The following is a 22526-nucleotide window of genomic DNA, read 5'->3' on the forward strand; positions in this document are numbered from 1 at the left end:
ATAAATTATCTATGGGGTATTTTGAGCTAAAACTTCACATATGTACTCTGGGGACACCAAAGATTTATTTGACATCTTACAAATATTGTAAAATGTCCCCTTTAATAATAATAATTGCACATATATTTTGTATACTAGCATGAGCTATTGCTTAAACTGACCTGTACATTTAGGTTTCTCATGTTACAGAGAGAAAGATATGCTGTAAATAAGATAAGTGCACATGGTCTAATGTTCATTCAGAAAAAAATAATCCACACAGTACACACTCACTATTATCTCTTCATAAAAACCACTACGGCTTAACATTTAAGATATCTCTCTTTCTTTCCAATGTCATAATATGATTTTGCCAATAAGGCAAATGTCACATTATGAAGCTGTAATCCAATCTAGATGCAACTTGGTGCTGAGTAGCCTACTTTTACATTCCAAACTAAAGATTTTGTATTTATCATTGACTGCCTCTAGTTACCAGTTCAAGTAATTGATTACAATTAAGCTATTCATTCAAATTTCCCTTGACGTATACGTTTTCAGATTCTTTCTTGTCCAAAATGTATTCCTTATTTAAGGCTGAATTAACTAGCAATAGTCACTGAAACTGAAATAAATAACAAATAAACCACAACTGCAGATACAAAATGATAGATTGGTTATGATATTTATTTGTCAGGCAATCATTTATTGGACAGCATGTGCTTCGTGGGGTTCTACTGCACAATCTAATCTTCTCGACAATCTCTCGAACCAGCAAAAATTATGTTACATGGATGTGTCATCATCTTCTTCTGGAGAGAAAAGTTTTGTAGTCATCCCATTAAACATTGTTAAGGAGGCTGCTACCTTATCCGACTACAAAGTTTAAACCATGACATGTTAACCAAGGAATCAGTTTTACATCTACTGAATGTTCAAGCACTTAATTTTTTGTTGTTAACAAAACACCTGCGATGCTTTTACAACACTTACGGTAGCTTGAAAATAGCATTGTAATACGCAGACCAATGATGTCAGTCTGTTATTGAATGACTGAGCAGAGGAGATTGTGGGTGTGGCGGAATTGCAGGCAGTGCCCAGCCAGGCATAAATTACCTCTGGGCAGTCAAATAAGTTGTAACTTATGTTTTGATGAACTTTGTTATCGTTTTATTTAATTTAGAAAATAATGTGTCTTGGGAAAATATAAAAACGTTTAATTGTCTTATATGTCTTTAATTTACTATTCAAAACCAATAAAAACACAAGAAATACAAAAACGCGACACTTTCGGTTTTAGAATTGCTCTCTCGTATCAGCACCTCAAAATCAAACTTTATTTCATAACACGTTTGTAATATAATTAATTATGTGTTTATCAAAAGTAGGAAGTCCGTTGATAATCCAGTCTGTGATGCCTCACTTTCGCATGGAAAGTCTCCGCCCTAGTGCTAGTCTGGGGCCGTCGGCTTCCTCTGAAGCGCTTGGCTGTCCATAAGCTGCTAAATGTTTCTTATATTTTTCCATATTTTGTGCAGATAATAGGAAAATTTACATTGCTCAAGGATAGGGGAATAATTGTGGATTGGAAAAACCGAGCAACACGCCTCTGTCGGAGTTACATCGACGCTGTGGCACATTTGTTCAGTGCATTAGCTCCAGAAGCTAACGTTAGCTGGCTGATCAGTGGAGGCAGCGGTGCTCCGGCGGCCCGAGTAAGACGAGACTCTCATTCACCCCCCGACGCATCCTGTGACACGGATGTGCTCGAGCTGGCCATTATAACATCAATGTGTGTTTTTATATTAATTTTGTACAGTTAAATAATTTCTTAAGCGCTTTTTTGCAGGGTAAAGCTGCAGTACGCGTGGCCGCGCGATAGCGGTGGGGGATGGGCGCTACGCTTCCTCGAGTTGTGCACGCGCGGTGGACCTTGACAACAGCTAGCTTTTATTAAACGGGCTAGTTAGCTGGGTTGCTATGTAAACAGGCACGCGCTGAAACTAGAATCGTTATTTTGTGTCTTTTATCGAGTCAGGTTATTTTGCGACTGTTATGCGCGATGTTTATTAGCCGTGTGGTAATAGCCAAATGGAGTGTAATTGAGCTTCCGGTAGAGAGTTAGCGCGATACATGTTACTATCAAATAAATGCATAATGATGTTGTTGTTGTTTTTTCTTCAAAATAATATATTGAGTTAACTTAAATGATATTTTACAGATGTACCCACGTGAACGCTTGTCGTATGCAGGCAAATAATTAGAAACTTCGTACTTTTATTGAGAGTGAATTGTGATCAGTCAACACATGGAGTTTCGTAACTAATGTGTATGGCGCTATAATAACAGGGGTTTAGAAGGGTTCAACTTTAAAACTCTCTTTGAAGGATTTATTACTTACAATCTATTATTATTAGAGGTTCAAGCACTAAATTAAAATCCGGTTCTTTTTGGTAAGAAACTTAAAAAAAATTCTAACAAAAACTCCACATTTGTTATATTCGTTGGAATCTGTTTAATAATTATAATAACAATTATCACAACAAATCCAATATTGCGACGGGAATGAATACTTTAACTAAATTAGAAGGCAAATAGAGCCACATGGTTGCACTATAACAGGAAAAATATGAAATTGGCCATAACTAGGGGTCATAAATTCACTATTAATTCAACACGGACAATTGTGCCCTTGTAATCTTCAATCAAAAACATTAACCTCCCCTCCCTATGACATCTCTCTATGACGTGGGACTGTATTGACTATTCAATGTCTGTCCTACATTTTCCTCTAAGGCTATGTTCACACTGTTAGTCCAAATTCGACTTTTCTGCGAGCCTATTTAGCAAGTGTGAATGGCAAAACATCACATGAAAATTAATTTCATTAATTAATTTCAAGCTACATTTATATGTGCATTCCTATTCAAATCACGTTTCTGGAAATCCATTTTAGAACACAATGGCTATGCTTACATGTAGGGCTGTCGCGGTAACCGCATGACCGTGCTACTGACAAGCCCAACCGCATGGAAAAAAAGCAACCGCAACAACCGCACCTTTCACGTTAAATTCATGAAACTATATGCCGCCTTGTTTTTCACGTCATGCTGACATGTATATTAAAGGCCAAATAGATTGTCAAGAGTTAAGAGAGTAGGCCAATTTGTTTTTCGTAAATTTCAATTAAAAATGTAATACTTCATATTTCGTTAAATCATAGTGAATGTGTGAAAAAGTAAAACTGAGATGACAGAATAACTGTGGCGTCGTCTCCCTCTAGATCCAGTTTTAAAGATTAAAAGTACTTTAATATAACTGATCAACCCAAATGACGCCAAAATATAACTGGATGCTTACCAGCATTAAAACCTCATAAAAAAGACCTTATAGGTTTTTTCTTTGTGCATCTGCAGCGTCCGCTCCGTGGATGCAGCCAAAATAACGCTGCGGTTGCTTTTCTGAACTGACTGACTGCACACTTGACTTTTACATTTAAATATCCAAGTTTTTCATCAACAGTATCTGCGTGAAACATTATAAACACCGATGATCAACTGCCGACTCGACTGTTTCATCACATCCTCTATACACGGAGTGTCTGCTTTATTAACGGCTTTTCCTTCGGTCCGCGTGAGCTAAACGTTTCCGCTTTTTGCTTTTTTACTCGCATATAATTCTACATATTTTTGACAAAGGAAGACACAGGATATAATGTAAGTTATTATAGATAGCATTTAAGCTTGGTCTGAAATGATGACAAATCTTTGTGACTAAATATGACCTCTCCAGCTTAATTTAGCCAAAATAATGATACATTCGTTTTTATACTTTATATATAAACGTTAATTTATCTACTAATGTATTATTAAAATGCCCTAAATTATTATGCATTGCCTTCTGTATTGCATTCGTTTTGTACATTTACAGGTGCACAAATACTGGCTAATTTTAATTTCTTTAAGACACTGCTGTGTTCTGTATTTGCCGATGCTCTGTTAATTTGCGCTTAACAAGCCTAAATGATGTTCTTCAATTTATTTTTGTTTTCTCAAAAATATATTTAGCTGTGTTTATCTTTTTTTTTCATAAGGGGGAATACCTGTAGCCTACCCTTCATCTATTAGTTGACCTCATTGTTCTGGATTTAAAAAATATTTTATTTTAGTAAATGAAGGCGGTAAAACCGCATACCGCGCTGGTGAGCCACGCAAAATCACCGCAAGGGAAATTCCTTCACCGCGACAGCCCTACTTACATGCACAAAATTTTGTCATTCAGACTAAATTTAATACGATTGAAGGGTACGACGATACAGTTTACATGCACCCTAAACATTGCAATCCGATTAAAATGTTCGTTTACATGTAAATTATATTGAATCCGAACCGAAAGTCTGCGCAAGCGCACAGCCAGGGTTGCTAGACTCACATATCAAAACCATACGACTGGACGTTCAAAACTAGCCCAAAAGCATCCCAATAACTTATCAACGAAATCATTTAATCTTTAACCCGCAGAAAAAAACAACTGGTGGAAACAGTTTAAACAGTATCCCAAATCTAAACTCCAAAAAAAGCAGAGGACTTGGCAATGCTACGCTTGCGACAGCATCTCTCGTTGGGGTTCATGCTTTACTCTGTATAAAAGTCAAAACTGAGTTGGAGTTGTTAAGAAGTTTTCAGATATAAGGAATGAAAACACACTTTTCAAAAGGCACAATGCTATTTTATTACTTTAAGTAGCCTAATATTTTAAAAGTATACATAAACGCTAAAAAATTTAGTACATTGCGTGTACAGCGCATGACCCCATTAACGTTACCTTAATAATACGTGATGCGTTTTTGTTGCGTGTTTCTGTGACGAGATTCATAAATATAATATGTGAACTTGAGATTCATAAATATAATATGTGAACTTGGAGCGCAAATGTTTTGCACATGTGCACAACGTATTTTTGCATCCGATTTAGAAAATACTACGAATCACGCGTTTACATGCTTACTTTTCTCCTGCTGATCGGATCACATATCGGAGTACACCACCTCCTTCAATACGATCCAAATTTGCCTCCGATAGTCCTCAGTCATATTGATTCAGGTGTTTACATGAAGACTTTTCAATACGATTGAGCCATCAATACGATTACAAACGGATTATTTGGTTGCGTGTAAACGTACCTACTGATCGGGTTTGGCATATCTTTCCGTTCTCACACCATGTAATATGTAAACACAATTGTGTTCATGATCATGTTACAAGCTGAACAGTCTACGCAGTACTACAAAATGTATTTGAACCATTGTGATGCACAGTGTGAACAGTGACAGATTTGGACTGACAGTGTGTGTATATAGCCTAATTCCTGTAGCTGTCACTAGGTGTATGTGACAATGGGAAAGAAAACACCAGTTTTGGTGTTCTGGACTACTGCGTCCAAAAGCCAATCCAACAGACGAGTCTGTTGGGTCAGTGTGAAACCCCTGTTGGCAGTTGTTGAATCAAAGTAAATGATGCTTTAGAATGTGGGTGTCTGTTGGAGTTGGTAGTTGTTGGACCAGTGTGAATTGGCCTAAATGAAGCAGCAGAGGGAACATAGGGCGCTGGCATACGCATTTTTCAGTTTTTGCACTTTCCACTCGCACATCGACAATAACAGAACAACGTCTGACATGCTTGCGTTTTTTGTGGTGTGAGTGGGAAGATGTGACAAATCCGATCAGAGTGTTCAGACCTAAAACGGATTTCCAGAAATGCTTCAATAGGATTTTAAACCTATGAATATAGCTTGAAATTGTTTTTTTTTTGCTCATTTGATCAGATATGTTGAAAAAATTGCATTTGGACTGAAAGTGTGAACATCTGCTCTGTAGACATCAGTATTGGCATCAGCCTTCAAAACCTCATATCGGTTGGTCACTGAGATGTGAACCACAATCATTAGTTCAGATGTTTTATAGTGACCATACATTTGTCGAAACAAACTGAACTCTTCTGTTTCTCTTAATGTCAATGAGCGAAATAATAAGTCACCTGTTGGAGCCTTTTTCTCTGACCGCTCACTGCTATACTTTTTCGCTTTTGCTTTACATGTTTGAGAAAGTAAGAGCTCACATCAGGAGCAAACACTTAGATATACTCCACATGCCAGGTTTCACATGGAAACTGAATTCCTGGAAAATCCACGAATTTTTTAGGCTTCAAAAACAATTTACACAACTTTCCAGGTTTTTATTAATTTTCATAACTTTCCGAAGCCTGAAAATTCAGATTTGTTCTTGCACATCTGTGTCTGTAGGTGCCAAAAAAATTATCCAAAATGGTTTTGTTAAGTTTATTTGCCATTTGTTTAAAGCTAATCATTTTGATAGGAGATTCTGATGATGTCACACATGCTAATGTTAAAGGGATAGTTCACCCAAAAATGAAAATTCTGTCCATATACTCACCCTTATGTTGTTACAAACCTTTATAAATTTATTTTTTCTGATGAACACAAAGGAACATATTTTGAGAAATGTTTGTAACCAAACCATTCATGGACCCCATTTACTTCCATGTTCTTTTTCCTACTATGGAAGTGAATGGGGTCCACGAACCATTTGGTTACAAACATTTCTCAAAATATCTTATGCGAGTGAGTAAATGATAACAGAATTTTCATTTTTGGTTGAACTATCCCTTTAAGGCACTTTGTGATGTCTCTATAAAAATGACTACCACTAATACATAAAATGTGTTTGCTTATAGGCTGATTTAACAGTGTTCCACATGGATGGCAAGAGTGTGAGCATCTAGTCAACACTTGATCTCATGGTAAGTGACTTACTATTAACTACTCTATGGCTTTAACAGCTATTCCTTTATTCTAAACACACAGCACTTTGGTCCTATAAAATTGGCAGATGGACTTCTGTGTGAACACAAACACGTCCCGTGTTTTGGGATTGCTCCCATAAAGAGGACCTGGTGATATTGCGTAACATTTACGGAAAGAATTCAGTGTGAAAAAGACACAGAAACAATTCTGTAAGGTGTGTGCCGTAGTCAGGAGATGCAATGTCATTTCAACCAGAAGTTATGGTTCAGCTCTTTGACACAGGGTTTCAACGCAGATCAACATTCATGTCGAGAAATGTCAGAAAACTGGATTGAAACAGAGATCAGGGAGCTCATCACTATCTTCGCTAAAGCTGAGATCATTCACCAGCATGACAGAACAGCGCATCACGTGCTCCTTATGACCTTGTCATAAACAAAAATGCATGTGCATGGTTTCCCCCAAAAGAAAAATCACAGCTAATGAGAATGGAGCACTTGCGACATTGAACCTACCACCAGTCACACATTTTCGTTGAGACGGACATGTCAGTCAATTTTAAATGTACATTTTAGTAGGGGTGCTCCGATCATTGCCGGTCTCCACTAAAAATAGATAGAGCCCTCTGGCTTGTGGATGTAGCGGCATTTCACCGTAATTCATTGAGAAACAATAGCAAGCACTATCGGCTGATTGATCGGAGCATCCCTACATTTTAGCGGTTACCTTGGTGTCGTCATCAGATAACAAAATAAAACAAATGGAGCAGCTCACCCAATTTGTTGCGAGACCAGTGGGCTTTCTTTCCGTCTGACTGCTGCATGAGGGGCTGCAGACTGCACACGTCGGTGTTGTTTACATTCGGGTCCAGTCGGGTTAAAAAATTGCCACTGGTTCGGACTCTGGTCTAATTTTCTTGGGTTTGTCTCGGGTCGGGTCTTTCGTTTAAAAAAAATTATTTATGCACGTCGGGTTCAGGTATAAAATAATTCAGGTCATTTCGGGTCGGGTACATTTTTTTTTGGACCCAAGAAGACCTCTAATAGCCGGCCTTCAACCACATGACCATCTACACCAGTGGTTTTCAAACCCTGGGTCGCGACCCTCTGGTGTGTCGCGGAAATTAAAAACTGGGTCGCCAGAAAGATTTCAGAAAAATGTTACTAAAATAATTTATTCAATTTTATTATAAAAACAATAATAATAACAACATACTTGAATAAAAGCACAGTAAAAAATATCTTTTAAATACACGAAACAAAAAAATACTCCACCACTGTGTCACATGACCCATGTGCTTGCGCAGCTTAGTGTATTAAATTGCGCGCGGGGTCACAGCCATTTTCCCCCTTGAAATGATGCAAGGAGAAATAAAAACTCCTAAATAAAAATAAAAATGTGTTTGGTCTGATTTTAACAAATATATATTTTAAATGTATTTGATTGGTTTGTGGATAGTGAGCGCGCCACCGCTTGGTTGAGTTTTGACGTGAGACTGACACGTTGTGGTTCTGCTGTTATCTTTGAACTATTTTCGCTGCTGATAAAACAAAAACAGTCAACATTGCGTCTAAAATGTAATTGACTAAATATGAATTACTTGTTTAGTAAACTGTCATATGAAATCTGTAAATTTTCAACCGTGATGTGATGCTGCTTAGCTGTATCATGTTATTAAAAACTCAACATTTTTACCGCAGTATGTTAAACCCACTTTGTTAACACAGTGTAAACTCACTTTGTGTTTGCTGTGCTTATTTGTTTAACTTAGTGTTATTACATTATGCACTTCGGTCGTCATTGAGAAAAGGATGCAGAATCATTATTGTGTTTTGGTGATTGTTATTGGCGTTTTAATCTTACTTGCCCCTGATAAGCGGACAAGTGTTTGATGTAGAGCCCTGCGACGTGTTTTTAGACTGCTTTGGTAGGTACAGGCTAGGTCCAATCTTTATGACCCCTCCGTTGTATTGCGTGTGTCAGTTCCTCTTCGTTTTTTGTCCATTATCATAATTCATGATATTATGCATTGCAGTGAGGTTGATCTCATTTGTGCCCCTCTGAAAAAATGAAATGCCCGTCCGTGAATTTGTGTCTGGCGTCGGGTCTGCTCATTAGGTACGGTATGTACATACAGACGTGCACGTTTCACAGGTCTCACTCCATTCTGACGGCTTTCGGCCCCGCCCTGCTTCATGCTACTGCGAGAGTGTGTGTGGGGGGTGGGGTAGAGTGTGGGTCGCATAATCTTTATTTTTTTAAATTAGGGTCGCTCCTAAAAAAGTTTGAAAACCACTGATCTACACCACCAAAGAAATCTGGTTGAATGTGTTTCGACTACCTCTGAATGTGGTCTGAACTCTGAAGTGGACAAGCTCAAAACATTTTACACCTGTATTTAGCGTTGTCCATCTTAATACCAGGTGTAAACAGCCACTTAGATGATTTAAAAATATTTTGTCCATAGCTGTGCACGTGAGTGTTTAACACCAGTTTATCTGGGCTGATACCCTCTTTATTGGACCAATACCATGGCCATTTTCATGTTTGTAACCAAACTGTTCATGAGCACCATTCACTTCCATAGTATTATTTTTCCTACTATTGAAGTGAATGGGGCTCATGATCAGTTTGGTTACAAACATCCCTCAAAATATCTTCCTTTGTGTTCATCAGAAAAAAAATGTATACAGGTTTGTAACAACATGAGAGTGAGTAAATGATAACAGAATTTTCATTTTTGGGTGAACTGTCCCTTTAACATGGTCCTCAGATTATTTAAAATATATATATTCCGACTAATGCTATGCATACGAATACTCCATTAATGCGTTGAAACTGCTATTTTTATTAAGCACTAGCCAATGTTTATTTGATGGTTGCCTCATTCACATTCAGGGCTGTTGGCATGCTGTAAACAACAGGGATGCTTGTCATTTGATGGGTTACTGTTTAATGTGAAGGCTTATTAGGTTGTGAAGCAGCCATGCAAGTGTATCTGGAGTATTTCATCTTGTTTTCACACGTGTAACTCTTCCTATCAAAATTCCAGTGCCTACTGTGTGGCGTCTTCCAGAGAATTGTAATTCTTTCCAGTGGTGGGCAAATGGGTGGAAAAATACTGCAGGGCTTAAAAGAGCTTCCGTGAGAAAGTTTAGCTGACAAGGTCATGTTTAATCCCGTAAGTGGTTAAAAAGTTCTCATGATTATAGATACTGAGAGTGGGTTTATTGAATATTCGTCTCCATGGTAACACAAATAGCACTGCTTTAAACCGATTTTTAACTAGATCCTGCTGGCGTATTGTTATGGCCAAATTGTCCAGGGATGTCTGATATCCCTGTGAATGGGCTTTGTGACAAACAAGTACCACATTTGTGCCTTTGTTTCCCAGGCTCCACTCTCGCCCTGACCCCTTGGTTCAACCAGGATCCAAAATGAGCATAAGCAGTGATGAGGTCAATTTCCTGGTGTACAGATACCTGCAGGAGTCGGGTATGTATCATCTGTCTTTATGTGCCTTGTGAAGCTTGCTAACCAGGCAATCCCAGAATGCATTGGGAAAAATATTTTCCTTCATAAGTTAAACAAACGCCTTCCTTTCCTCTGCAGGATTTTCCCATTCAGCATTCACCTTTGGCATAGAGAGCCACATAAGCCAGTCCAACATCAACGGAGCTCTGGTGCCCCCTGCTGCCCTCATCTCCATCATCCAGAAGGGCCTGCAGTATGTGGAGGCAGAAGTCAGCATCAATGAGGTCAGTGAGTAATATAAGTCTCAGAGGTATGTGTAAGATCAGTAATGTCGCATCTTAAACCTTTAATAAATTGTGGTCTATAGGACGGTACCCTGTTTGACGGGCGGCCGATCGAGTCTCTGTCCTTGATTGATGCTGTGATGCCAGATGTGGTGCAGACGCGGCAGCAGGTGTATAAAGATAAGCTGGCTCAGCAGCAAGCTGCCGCCGCCTCCAGTGCATCATCGGCTGCAGCTGCCAAGAACGGAGAAAACACGGCTAATGGAGAGGAGAACGGCGCACACACGCTGTCCAGTGAGCTCACTTTCTGTATTTAACTGTTTGGAAACTGATGAGATCTTGTAAAGTCCAGTTTAGTCTAACAGAATATTTGTTTAGTATAATGCTTAATCTTTGACTTAGAGATCAGTCAAATTAAAGTAATTAAGTTTTGGTATCTTGCTTTTACAGACCACCATTCAGACATGATGGAGGTGGACAGGGTGGTGGAGATCCCAGCCAGTAAAGCCATGGTGCTACGGGGCCATGAATCTGAGGTCTTCATCTGTGCTTGGAACCCTGTCAGTGACCTGCTGGCCTCTGGGTCAGTATCAAGCAAAAGCTTCTTCATAGACCTTTTCTTTTTTTCAGTGAATCTGTGAAAATATTTTGCCATAAAGTAATACATTTAGGGGGCGGTTTCCCGGACAGGGTTTAGATTAATTCAGCACTAGGCCTTAGTTATATTATGACATTTAAGTAGGTTTTACAAACAAACCTTACAAAAAACAATACTGAGTCAAAACAAGGGCACTGATTTGTCTACCTCAACTTTAGGGGTGTCCTCGACTAAGGATTTACATATTCGAATCAGAATTGTCGAATCTTTCTATGTCGACCATTATTCGAATCATCTATGTTTGTGTGTGCATGGGTTGGGAAGGGGGACAGACCAGGTAAAGGTACATTTAACTTTTATTTTCTTTCAAAAGCAGCACACATAAACAACATTCTGATAAAGTGACCAAAACTGTCTTTCAAGTGATGAACGAAGACAAAACTGACGATGCATTTATATCTTTTTCTTTTAAAAGGTAAAATGTAAGGCAACATAATCATTTGTTTAATCATTCCTTTAAAACATTTTAAAGCCACGATCTACAGAACATCACACAAAGATATAACAAAAAAATATTTCGATAACTAAACCTAAAAAAAAACAAATGTGATCCTGCCTTGGAAACCCTGGCTACAATTCAGTGATTTTATTTAATTTGGAGATTTAGCGCCTCAAAGCAGTCATGCCCAAAAAACGACAAATGACATATAATTTGTGATTGTTAATGTAAATGATAAAAACGAAGCTGTATATACAATTCATTTAACGTAATTTATAACAAGAAAAACACTGAAATTAATGATTTCATAGACGCCACGCTTCATTATTTAGCACAGAAATACCTGCTTGCTTGCTTTGACTTTGATCATCTCTATTCACTTTAGGTACAGAAACACCTCATTATTCTTATATTATTTATTTCAGGTATCTCTTTTCTATCATTTGAAAGTGAACACCGACCATAATATTAAATCACAAGAACTTTTGACAAGATAACCACCCTGTTTTAAATACATTTTAAAACTTATACCCGTCGAAAAACATCAGTTTTTTATGTTTAGTTTGATGCACTCCTACATATTGCATGCACAAGCATGACCAGCACACAATACGGACTACCGGCACATCCGGGAACTTGACTGTAAATTTCGTCACCGCCCCTTTTCGGGGGTTAAAAAAGCAGCGCCTCCATTGGCTTCCATTCAAAACAGCGCAACAAAGCAACGTTTTCACACAGCCGGCAGGCGCAAATAACCTACGAAACCACTCAGATCAAACACGTCGAGTATTTATCTGTCCATCCTGCCTGCCATAGAGCGCGAAAGATACATTAACACATTTAATTTGGTCAATATAAAAACATGTCCCTTTCATTCTCACAGCGTCAAATTTGTGTAACAACGCCATCCAGTGATTGCTGGAAATATCGCTAAGCCAGTTAGTTGTATGGCTGGACGGAAAAGTGCACTCATTACTCTAAATATAAAGACATAATAAATAAATACGATGTAACTTTCAAATACGAAGTAAAATCATTCACTTGCTTCCCTGTTGACTTGATGAGGTACGAGTTTAATGTCCGGGTAAGACACCTCTGGCCAATGGGGAGCGTTGTTACACAAATTTGATGCTGGGAGAATGAAAGAGACATGTTTCTACATTGACCAAATCAAACGTGTCAATGCATCCCTCGCGCTCCACGGCCGGCAGGGTGGACAGACAACCACTCAACGTGTCCAATCTGAGTGATCCCACAAGTCACCTACGCCTGCCGGCTGTGCACGAAGGTTGCTTTGTTCCGCTGTTTTGAATGGAAGTCAATGGAACGTCTAGTGCGATTTCCCCCAAAAGTGGGCGTGAACCTGTTCAGAGACATTCTATGACGTTGCGCCGGTTGTGCGTATAGCGCAACATCGATACAACAAAAAGCAATCCAAAATGTACAGACTTAAATTAGGTCCAAATTTATGTTTATAATAAATTAAATAATAATAAAATAAGGTCAGAAGTATCAAGGTGAGAAATAAATATTTGCGAAATGCCTGAAGTGCACGGAAACAAAACACAAGCCAAATAGATAAATCAGAAAATTGTGATTTATAAATAAAATAAAATAATTATTAAAAGCACGAAAGTATAGCCAGAATTGCCAGCTTTGTCTTTTAAATGTAGAAACAAAGAGGCAATTGTTTATTAACATAAAAACCTCTTATGGACGTGTTGCCATGTCACTGGGGTTGTTGGATTTATTAACGCATTTTAAAAATATTTATTGAAAGCTGCTACTTCACATATTATTTGCATCGCATTACCATAATATGCTGTATATTAATATATTGGGATAAAGCTGTTATATGTGAAATCAGATAATATACTGCCAAAATTAATGATCCTCATTTCATAATACATCTGCGACGATTCCACTGTGAGATTGGTTGTCGAATCAGGCTTCTCCTATTGATGCATCGAATCTTCGACTATTCGGGGTCACCCCTAGACAAATTAATACATCCCTATCTTTTTTCAATGCGTGCACTTAATCTTTGTACAGCGTGTTGTGAATGTGTTAGCATTTAGCCTAGCCCTATTCATTACTTAGGATCCGAACAGGGATGAATTTGGAGGCCACCGGACACTTCCATGTTTTCCTTATTTGGGGACTGATACATGAGTAGTTACATGAGTAAGTATGGTGGTACGAAATAAAACGTGGCGATTTTTTTTTTAAGCGGATAAAAATGAGAACTATATTGTGTGGTGGAAGAGCACTTAGTTTGCAGCACTTCGACCTCTGGTGCAGTAACATCATCACTCCTGACTACTCCCCCTCTCGCTCAAACTTTCGTCAATATTACTGCGCCGAGGTCGAAATGCTACAAACTAAGTGCTCTTCCATCATACAATATAGTTCTCATTTTTTATCCGCTTTAAAAATCGCCACATTTTATTTTGTGACTTACTCGTGTACCTACTCATGTAACAGTCTTTAAATAGGGAAAACATGAAAGTGTTTGGTGGCTTCTAAATTCATCCCTATTTGGATCCTAAGGAATGAATGGGGCTAAATGTTAACACATTCACGACGCGCTGTACAAAGATAAAGTGCACGCATTGAAAAAAGATAGGTATGTATTAATTTGTCTAAGCTGAGGTAAGAACATAGTAACATAGTATATGTAATTTTAGGGACTAAAAAAGCCCTGTCTGGAAAACCGCCCCATAGTCTTTGAAAGGATCTATCTTCAGGGCTGTTTACACTTGGTATTAAGATGTGTTTTCGTCGATCGGATCACAAGTGGACGAGAGAGACACATTACGTTTACACCTGGTATTTAAATCCGTCTCTTTTGTCCACTTTCGACCGCTTCTGTGCTGAATACTGTGAGGGGGTGGTCTGTGAGACGGTGGGCGAGTCTCTCTGCTGTCATTCAAACCCGAGCGGGAGTAATTATGAGTTTATATGGACGCAAACTAATATTATGTCGGAGTGCACTGCTTGTATAGCAAGTAAACATGCTGCACAGTGTTTTGTATATGAGTATGTAAGAGCTTTCTTTGAATTTTCAGCGCAATTGATGAAATAGGATCGCGCAACTTTCACACGCTTTCAAAACGAAACTACGGAGATCAGCCGCTTAGTTTTATCAATGAAAGGCTAAAAATAGCGCTGCTCACCGAATGTTCACGCCAGAAGTCAAAAAAGACGTAAAACTTGTGTTTAATACCTCAGATTAGATAAATGGGCGGAGAGAAGGCGGTCACGTGTGGCTGTTCGAACGCATTCAACCACATGTGCGTTCCGCAGCTCCAAAGCGATCCGATCGAAAGTGGTTTCGACCACCTCTGCATGTGGTTGAAAGTGGTCGAAAGTGGACGAGCTCAAAACGTTTTGAACACCGTTTACACCTGGCATTAACGTCGTCCACTTGTGATCCGATCGACGAAAACACATGTTAATGCCAAGTGTAAACAGCCTCTATATGTTTGTGATATTGTTGCTCTTAGTTCCGGGGACTCGACTGCACGGATCTGGAACTTGAGCGAGAGCAGCGCTGGAGGATCCACTCAACTGGTTCTGCGTCACTGTATCAGGGAGGGGGGGCAGGATGTGCCCAGTAACAAAGATGTCACCTCACTGGACTGGAATAGTGAGTTATGTGGTTATCACTGAAAATGAAAGAAATAGTTCACCCAAAAATAAATATTAGGAGATAATTTACTCGCCTCGTGCCATTCTGGGTGCCTTTTTTTTCTTGAGCCAAATACAGTCTGGGTTCTTCTAGTTTTGTAATGCATTGAAAAGTGACCACGGTTTTTTAAGCATCCATCCATATGACTCTGGTGCGTTAATATGTGTCTTCTGAAGTAACGATACGTTATCTTATGAAACAATATTATTCCTTTAAAATAAAAGTGTTTTTGCAACTTATTTTGCATCCATATAATTAAAAAAACAACAAATGCAGGGCAGGATTTTATTTATTAATTGGTGTCAAATCACATAATATCTCAGATTAGTACCCCAATGATGTTAAAGCATGTATTTGCTTACATTTTCAGAAATTGATTCAGACAGAGTTCTCTCTCTTTTTTGTTTTGGATAGAGTGAAGGTACACTTCTAGCCACAGGGTCCTATGATGGCTTTGCCCGAATATGGACTAAAGATGGTTAGCTTTTTTTAATTCTATTACTACCATCGGTACAAATACGACAGAATTCTCTTTTCATCCAATCAATGCCCTGTTACTCACAGGTAATCTTGCCAGTACACTGGGGCAGCACAAGGGTCCTATATTTGCTTTAAAGTGGAACAAGAAAGGAAACTTTATCCTCAGTGCTGGGGTTGATAAGGTAAAGTTTAAAATGATTCTTCAGCTTGCCATTATCCCGTTCTATTCAAGTGAGATAATAGGGTCAAAGTTAAGGCTTGTGCTAATGAAAATGTGAATCTTTCAGACCACCATCATTTGGGACGCACACACAGGAGAAGCCAAACAGCAATTTCCATTCCATTCAGGTAACAGATCCTCTTAAGCATTGTATTCATGAATGACTCAATCATGGTTTCCCAAAATATATCTTGCTTGTCCAGTTGATCATATATAAATTATTAAAAACAGGTTTGCATGCTCTAGAATTCAGAATATTTATGTATACGTGGTAATCAGCCTATACCCGAATAATTCTCTTTTTAAGATATTTATGGCACTTTTCCATTGCATAGTACTCCACGGTTTGGTTTGGTTTAGTTTGGGTCGGGTCAGCTTACTTTTGGGAGCTTTTCCATTGGGTGCAGTACGTAGTACCCGATACTTTTTCTCGGTTGGTGTTCCAAGCGACCCGAGCTGATACCAAACATGACGCGAAAACACAGAAGATCACTGATTGGTCTGAGAGAATTGTCACTACGCGTCATCGCTATAATGTAAAGATTAGCTTTACCTTTAGTGCTAGCTTGCGCTGTCTCGAGCAAACATATTGTCATCTGTGCTCTGCCATAAGTTCCCAAACTCCATTTTAGCAACGAAAAACATACACAGGTTGAGAATCAGAGAAAGCATAACAGTTTTTTTTCCAAACTTGCAGTTTGTGGCGGAACATTCGCGACGAGCACGTCAGCATTATATATGCTTAAACGCAACTTTATTGAGGCTCAGCGGAGTGCGTCAATTACTGTTAGTGATAAACGCAATCAGCAAACATCTATTTGTGGTGGCCAATTTTAATTTTGTGGCGGACTGAGAAATAAATAAATGGGAATTTACAACAACGCTCTCGCTTGTATGATGTCACAGCAGTAGGCAGCGCAAATATAACGACACGCCTATAATCCCTCCCACTGCGAAGTGATGCCAAACTCGATGGAAAAGCTAACCACGCCAAAGTGAGGTGAGCTGACCCGACCCAAACTAAACTAAACCATGGGGTACTATGCAATGGAAAAGCGCCGTTAGAAAGCTTTTTGGGTGGCTCAGTTGTTAGCACTTTATGTGTGGAGTTTGCATGTTTTCTCTGTATCGGCGTGGGTTTACTCTAGGTACTCCGGTTTCCTCCCACATGCCAAAAAACATGCAAGTTGAATTGGAGATACCAAATTGCTTGCAAACCTGTGTTTGGATTAACCAGCTTTTGCCATGAATATAGACGTAGATGCTGGAATGACGTGAAGAATAAAGCTTTGTAATACGTTAGCATGTTTCAGAAGAACAATAATGAACGATTATTAGTAATGCCTTTCTCTTTGACACCTGCAGCACCAGCTTTGGATGTGGACTGGCAAAGCAACAACACATTTGCCTCCTGCAGCACAGACATGTGCATTCACGTGTGTAAACTGGGCCAAGACCGACCAGTCAAGACATTCCAGGGCCACACAGTAAGGCACATTCGAATATCACTTAAAGGGATAGTTCACCCAAAAATGAAAATTGTCATAATTTTCTCCCACTTATGTTGTTACAAACCAATTTCTTTGTTATCATGAACACAAAGGAAGATGTTTTGATGAATGTTTGTAGCCAGGCCAATGAGAGGCCCCATTGATTTTTATAGTAGGATAAAAGAATACTGTGGAATTCAATGGGGCTTCTGATCGATTTGGTTACAAACATTCCTCAAAATATCTTCCTTAGTGTTCATCAAAGCAAAGAAATTTATACAGAGGTTTGTAACAACATGAGAGTGAGTGAATGGTGTCACAATTTTCATTTTTGGGTGAACTATATCCCTTTAAGTAACACAGGGTTCCCACGGGTCCTTGAAAGTTTGTGAATCTGGCGGAGAAAATTCAAGGCCCTGGGAAGTTTTTGAAAATATACATACATAGATGCAGGTTATTGAAAGTGCTTGAATCTATTTTATGCTAGATGTTTTCTGGAAAAAAAACATATTATTCCCTGTGTAGTGTAGGATAATATCATAAAAATTCTAGACTGCTAAACTGTTTGCTTTATATGCTTATATCTTCTGTATGTGAATGTTGATTCATACCAAAATGCTTTTTTGCATAGTTGTGTTTGACACATGAAAACGTCTTGAGTTACGTATGTAACTGTTGTTCCCTGAGAAGGGAACGAGACGCTGCATTTCCCTTGCCATACTTCCTGCATCCCTGTAACGCCGTCTTTGGCATATTTTAGATAGCGATATACTTCCGCGTCCCTGTCTTTGTTGTTAAGCCTCACCATTGGTTGAATTTGATATACACATTCAGATGCACTTACCCTTGGAGGCGTCCCCAAAGTGTCACTGCAGTGACGCAGTGCGAGTTCCCTTGAAAGGGAACTGTAACAATGTACATTTAAAGGTAACACAATGTAACTTTAGTCCTTGAATTTGAGGGTATTGTACCTGGAAAGTCCTTGAAAGGTCCTTGAGTTTGAAGTTAACTAAGGTGTGGGAACCCTGTAACACAATTGCTAGTGTAAATGTTTTTCAAGTATGATTACTTAAGGTTTGAACATGTTATCCTCAGAATGAAGTCAATGCAATCAAATGGGATCCAACGGGAAATCTCCTAGCGTCCTGTTCTGATGACATGACGCTGAAGGTGAGCAACAAACAAACAAAAAACACTGCATACTCGATTCTTTCTGTTCGAATGTGTTTCCATTGTCATTTGGAGATGATAAATGAAACACTGCTGTTTTGTATTGATTGTTTAGCTTTGGAGCATGAAACAGGACACTTGTGTTCATGACCTCCAAGCCCACAATAAGGAGATCTACACCATTAAATGGAGCCCTACTGGACCTGGAACCAACAATCCCAATGCCAACCTCATGCTGGCCAGGTACAGAACAACAAATCAGTATATCATCATTACATATACCTATAATTAAAAAATAGAATTTAACTTACATGCCATTCGTTGCCTTAAGTGCATCGTTCGATTCGACGGTGCGTCTGTGGGACGCAGAGCGTGGTGCCTGCATCCACACGCTAACCAAACACCAGGAGCCCGTCTACAGCGTGGCCTTCAGCCCGGATGGACGTCACCTGGCAAGCGGTTCTTTTGACAAGTGTGTCCATATCTGGAACACGCAGGTACTACAGGCTCCAATTAATTCAAACAACATCCCTCATGATGGTCATTTTCAAATGACAATAATCTAAAATTGTATTTTAATATTATGCACTGTAAATGGCCAAATGCAATTTTAATAAATCCTTAAAGGATTAGTCCATTTTCTTAAAAAAATAATCCAGATAATTTACTCACCACCATGTCATCCAAAATGTTGATGTCTTTTTTGTTCAGTCAAGAAGAAATTATGTTTTTTGAGGAAAACATTCCAGGATTTTTCTCATTTTAATGGACTTTAATGGACCCCAACACTTAACAGTTTTAATGCAGTTTTAAATTGCAGTTTCAAAGGACTCTAAACGATCCCAAATGAGGCATAAAGGTCTTATCTAGCGAAACGATTGTCATTTTTTACAAGAAAAATAAAAAATAAGCACTTTTAAACCACAACTTCTCGTCTATCTCCGGTCCTGTGACGTGCCAGCGCGACCTCACTAATTGCGTAATGCCATGGAAAGGTCATGTGTTACATATATGAAACGCACATTTGCGGACCATTTTAAACAATAAACTGACACAAAGACATTAGTTAGTATCATTCGACATACAACAACATCGGAACGATCCTCTTTCTTTGCATATGTCATCCGTGACCTTTCGGCGTGCTGATGTATTGCGTGGGGTCGCGCTGGCGCGTCACGGGACTGGAGATGGATGAGAAGTTGTGGTTTGAAAGTGCATATTTTTTATTTTTCTTGTCAAGGACAATCGTTTCACTAGATAAGACCCTTATGCCTCGTTTGGGATCGTTTAGAGTCCTTTGAAACGGCAATTTTAAACTTCATTACGGTTACGTGTTGGAGTCCATTAAAATGAGAAAAATCCTGGAATGTTTCCTCAAAAAACATAATTTCTTCTCGACTGAACAAAGAAAGACATCAACATTTTGGATGACATGGTGGTGAGTAAATTATCTGGATTTTTTTTTTTTTAAGAAAATTGACTAATCCTTTAAGAATGTTTAGTGTTTAATGTTTCCTCATTCGTAAGATAAAAGCATCTGCTAAATTACTTAATGTTATGAAGTTTAATCCTACATAGGAATTAAATAGCAAGCCGTGAGTAACATGCAGTAATGTTCAGGTAGATAATCCATCAGTTTTGATGTTTTTAACATGAGCCTCAATTTTACCCTTCAGAGTGGTGCTTTAGTCAACAGCTACAGAGGGACAGGGGGCATTTTTGAAGTATGCTGGAACTCCACTGGGGACAAAGTGGGCGCAAGTGCATCAGATGGCTCGGTGAGTATGAGCAGACCAATACAGCACTATTATCTTTAAACAAATTACAGTAGAGGACTATTTTATTTGTGAAATAAAAAATGATCCTATTTCTAACCACCTTATTTCTGCTCTACCCATCTCGGTTTGTGTATTAGACCTAAGGAAATGATAATGCTGCCGTTTGGGAAGCCATGGACCGACTACGAATGTGTGCATAGCAAAATTTACCGACTGTCCCTGGCCCATCAACCACTGCTGTAGTCCGCGTGCGAGATCCCAGACCACAGCTTGGACCAACAGTCTCTCAGCCCCACCATAACACACAGCCTCTCAAAGTGGACCCATGACGCTTACAACACACACCAAATCAGTGTGATCAATGGACTGTTATATACAGACACGAAAAATAAACCGCACCCCATATACACACACACACACAGCATCATTCCAGACCCTGAGGGCTGAGGTCCACGCTACTGCCGTGTGCATATTGTACACGTTTAGCGCTCCATGGATGGTTTTTATATTTCGTTAGGTGTCATTTGCATGAGCTAGAGAGAAGAGCTGTTCAATATGGCGAGTAATGATATTGACAATTCAGAGTATTGGCACTGTATGTTTGTTTAGTGGCTCTGAGACTTTTGGAATTGTTCTTTAAAAGAAAAAAAGGAAAAAAAACAACGCTCAAGGATTTTGTTTTTTGCCAAATTTTCATAGATAATTTGATTATCTTTTTTTTAAATACAGAGTAATAACAAAGTACAGAAAGCCTATTAAATTACTTAGATATATTTTCTAAAAACGAATGCCCTGTGTTATTTGTACAACCTATGCAACTTTATGGTAAGACAAAACTGAACTTTCAGTGCATGAATGGGTGAAACTCATTCATTGGGTATTTAAGTGTCTACGGGCTCCGTAGGTGAAGCCTGTGCATTCGAAACGGTGATAGGCCCACCCTAAAAATGTAACGGCACAGTTACAGAACGATTACTAGTTATGGTTGGGTTTTTTAATTCCTTTTAGGTGGGTTAGGGTGGGTATCCTCCTACCATCCTCACGCTCGGCTCGTTTAATTTAACAAGGCCTCGTAGAACACGCTACAGCTTTCTCCTGGTTTAATGTTCTTTCTTTAATGCTTCATCTGTCATGTTTTGCTTTTCCATAGAGGTCTGAGCTCTAAATGATCATTAAGTACTGCAGTGAATTGGTATATGTGTGACTGTAACAGCATTGGTCTTTATGGCTTCATGTGAGGTAAGAAACTAATGCAGCATATAAGAGTGACCGAGAATCGTGGGACCGTTCAGTTTTCATTTAGTCTCATGGCATGGAAACGGACAACCGGTTTGATAGTCCAATGTCAGGTCATGGTGGTGCTGCTTTTGCTTGTGTATTTTTTCTCTATTTTGTGTTATGTTTTGTCTTTTTGAAAATGATTGCTCAGTAAAGGTGAAGGTATGGATGTACCTAGAGACTGACATGGAGAAACATTTGAACTGATTTGTTTTTATTTTTCTTTTACATGCTACTGTTATAAAAGGATGGATTTTAAAGTAAAATCAGTTAATGTTTTGGATTTATCTCAAGCCTGTTTTTTTAGGGTGTTTTGACACGCCGGTGTTCGGCTTTCACGCGTCTTTATAAAATACCATTAGACGGTCATAGTGCCGAAAAGCTAATTTTACCCAGCACACTTGTTACCATTTTAGCACTTAAAACACTTGTATCTTTTGGGCTGAAATCTTAAAAATAACTTTAAATGTTCACCAGTTTTCCCGAAAATCTCTTTCCAAGGATAACCCCTCTCAAATGTAATTTTTCCTTAAAATAACAAAAGTTTTCAACAAGCAGACAGTGGAATGGTATTTTATAATGGGTTGATTCAAATATATACATTTAGCATTGTGTGTGCAAGCATTTGCATCTTTTGGTTCAAATGCCTAGCACTTCCTCCACGGCCCTTTTTGTACTTTTTTAACTTTTGAGCTCTAAGCAACAGCACGTACATGGGCATATCAAACACATCTGGGACCATGTAAGTACTCGTTTAGTGATT

General features: G+C 38.8%; 1 protein-coding gene across 4 annotated transcripts; it reads left to right on the forward strand.

The window, feature by feature from the left end:
• The first annotated feature begins 1418 nt into the window (after positions 1 to 1418).
• Positions 1419 to 22050, forward strand: tbl1xr1b (TBL1X/Y related 1b). Of its 4 annotated transcripts, none has more exons than XM_073854112.1 (17): positions 1419 to 1771; positions 6732 to 6797; positions 9854 to 9982; positions 10196 to 10296; positions 10414 to 10559; positions 10643 to 10853; positions 11010 to 11142; positions 15163 to 15304; positions 15762 to 15825; positions 15912 to 16009; positions 16115 to 16175; positions 17413 to 17534; positions 18633 to 18707; positions 18823 to 18950; positions 19039 to 19204; positions 20384 to 20481; positions 20606 to 22050. In XM_073854112.1, exons 4-17 carry the CDS (start codon positions 10239 to 10241, stop codon positions 20634 to 20636), a joined length of 1533 nt encoding a protein of 510 aa, XP_073710213.1. In that variant the 5' UTR covers positions 1419 to 1771; positions 6732 to 6797; positions 9854 to 9982; positions 10196 to 10238; the 3' UTR covers positions 20637 to 22050. The 4 variants fall into 4 exon arrangements, with proteins under 4 accessions (XP_073710213.1, XP_073710207.1, XP_073710206.1 ...); XM_073854106.1 differs by having other exon boundaries at positions 1419 to 1694; XM_073854105.1 differs by lacking the exon at positions 9854 to 9982.
• Positions 22051 to 22526: the final 476 nt, after the last annotated feature.

The sequence above is a fragment of the Misgurnus anguillicaudatus genome, chromosome 2 (genome assembly GCF_027580225.2).
Source record: "Misgurnus anguillicaudatus chromosome 2, ASM2758022v2, whole genome shotgun sequence".
NCBI classification, from domain to species: Eukaryota; Metazoa; Chordata; class Actinopteri; order Cypriniformes; family Cobitidae; genus Misgurnus; species Misgurnus anguillicaudatus.

What these genes read in the sequence shown, in the direction of transcription:
- tbl1xr1b (XM_073854112.1), top strand. Translation starts at nt 10,239, where the DNA reads ATGAGCATAAGCAGTGATGAGGTCAATTTCCTGGTGTACAGATACCTG. An exon ending in CAGAAGTCAGCATCAATGAG is followed by an intron (nt 10,560 to 10,642) that starts GTCAGTGAGTAA and finishes TGTGGTCTATAG; the next exon opens with GACGGTACCCTGTTTGACGG. An exon ending in GGCGCAAGTGCATCAGATGG is followed by an intron (nt 20,482 to 20,605) that starts CTCGGTGAGTAT and finishes TGCTCTACCCAT; the next exon opens with CTCGGTTTGTGTATTAGACC.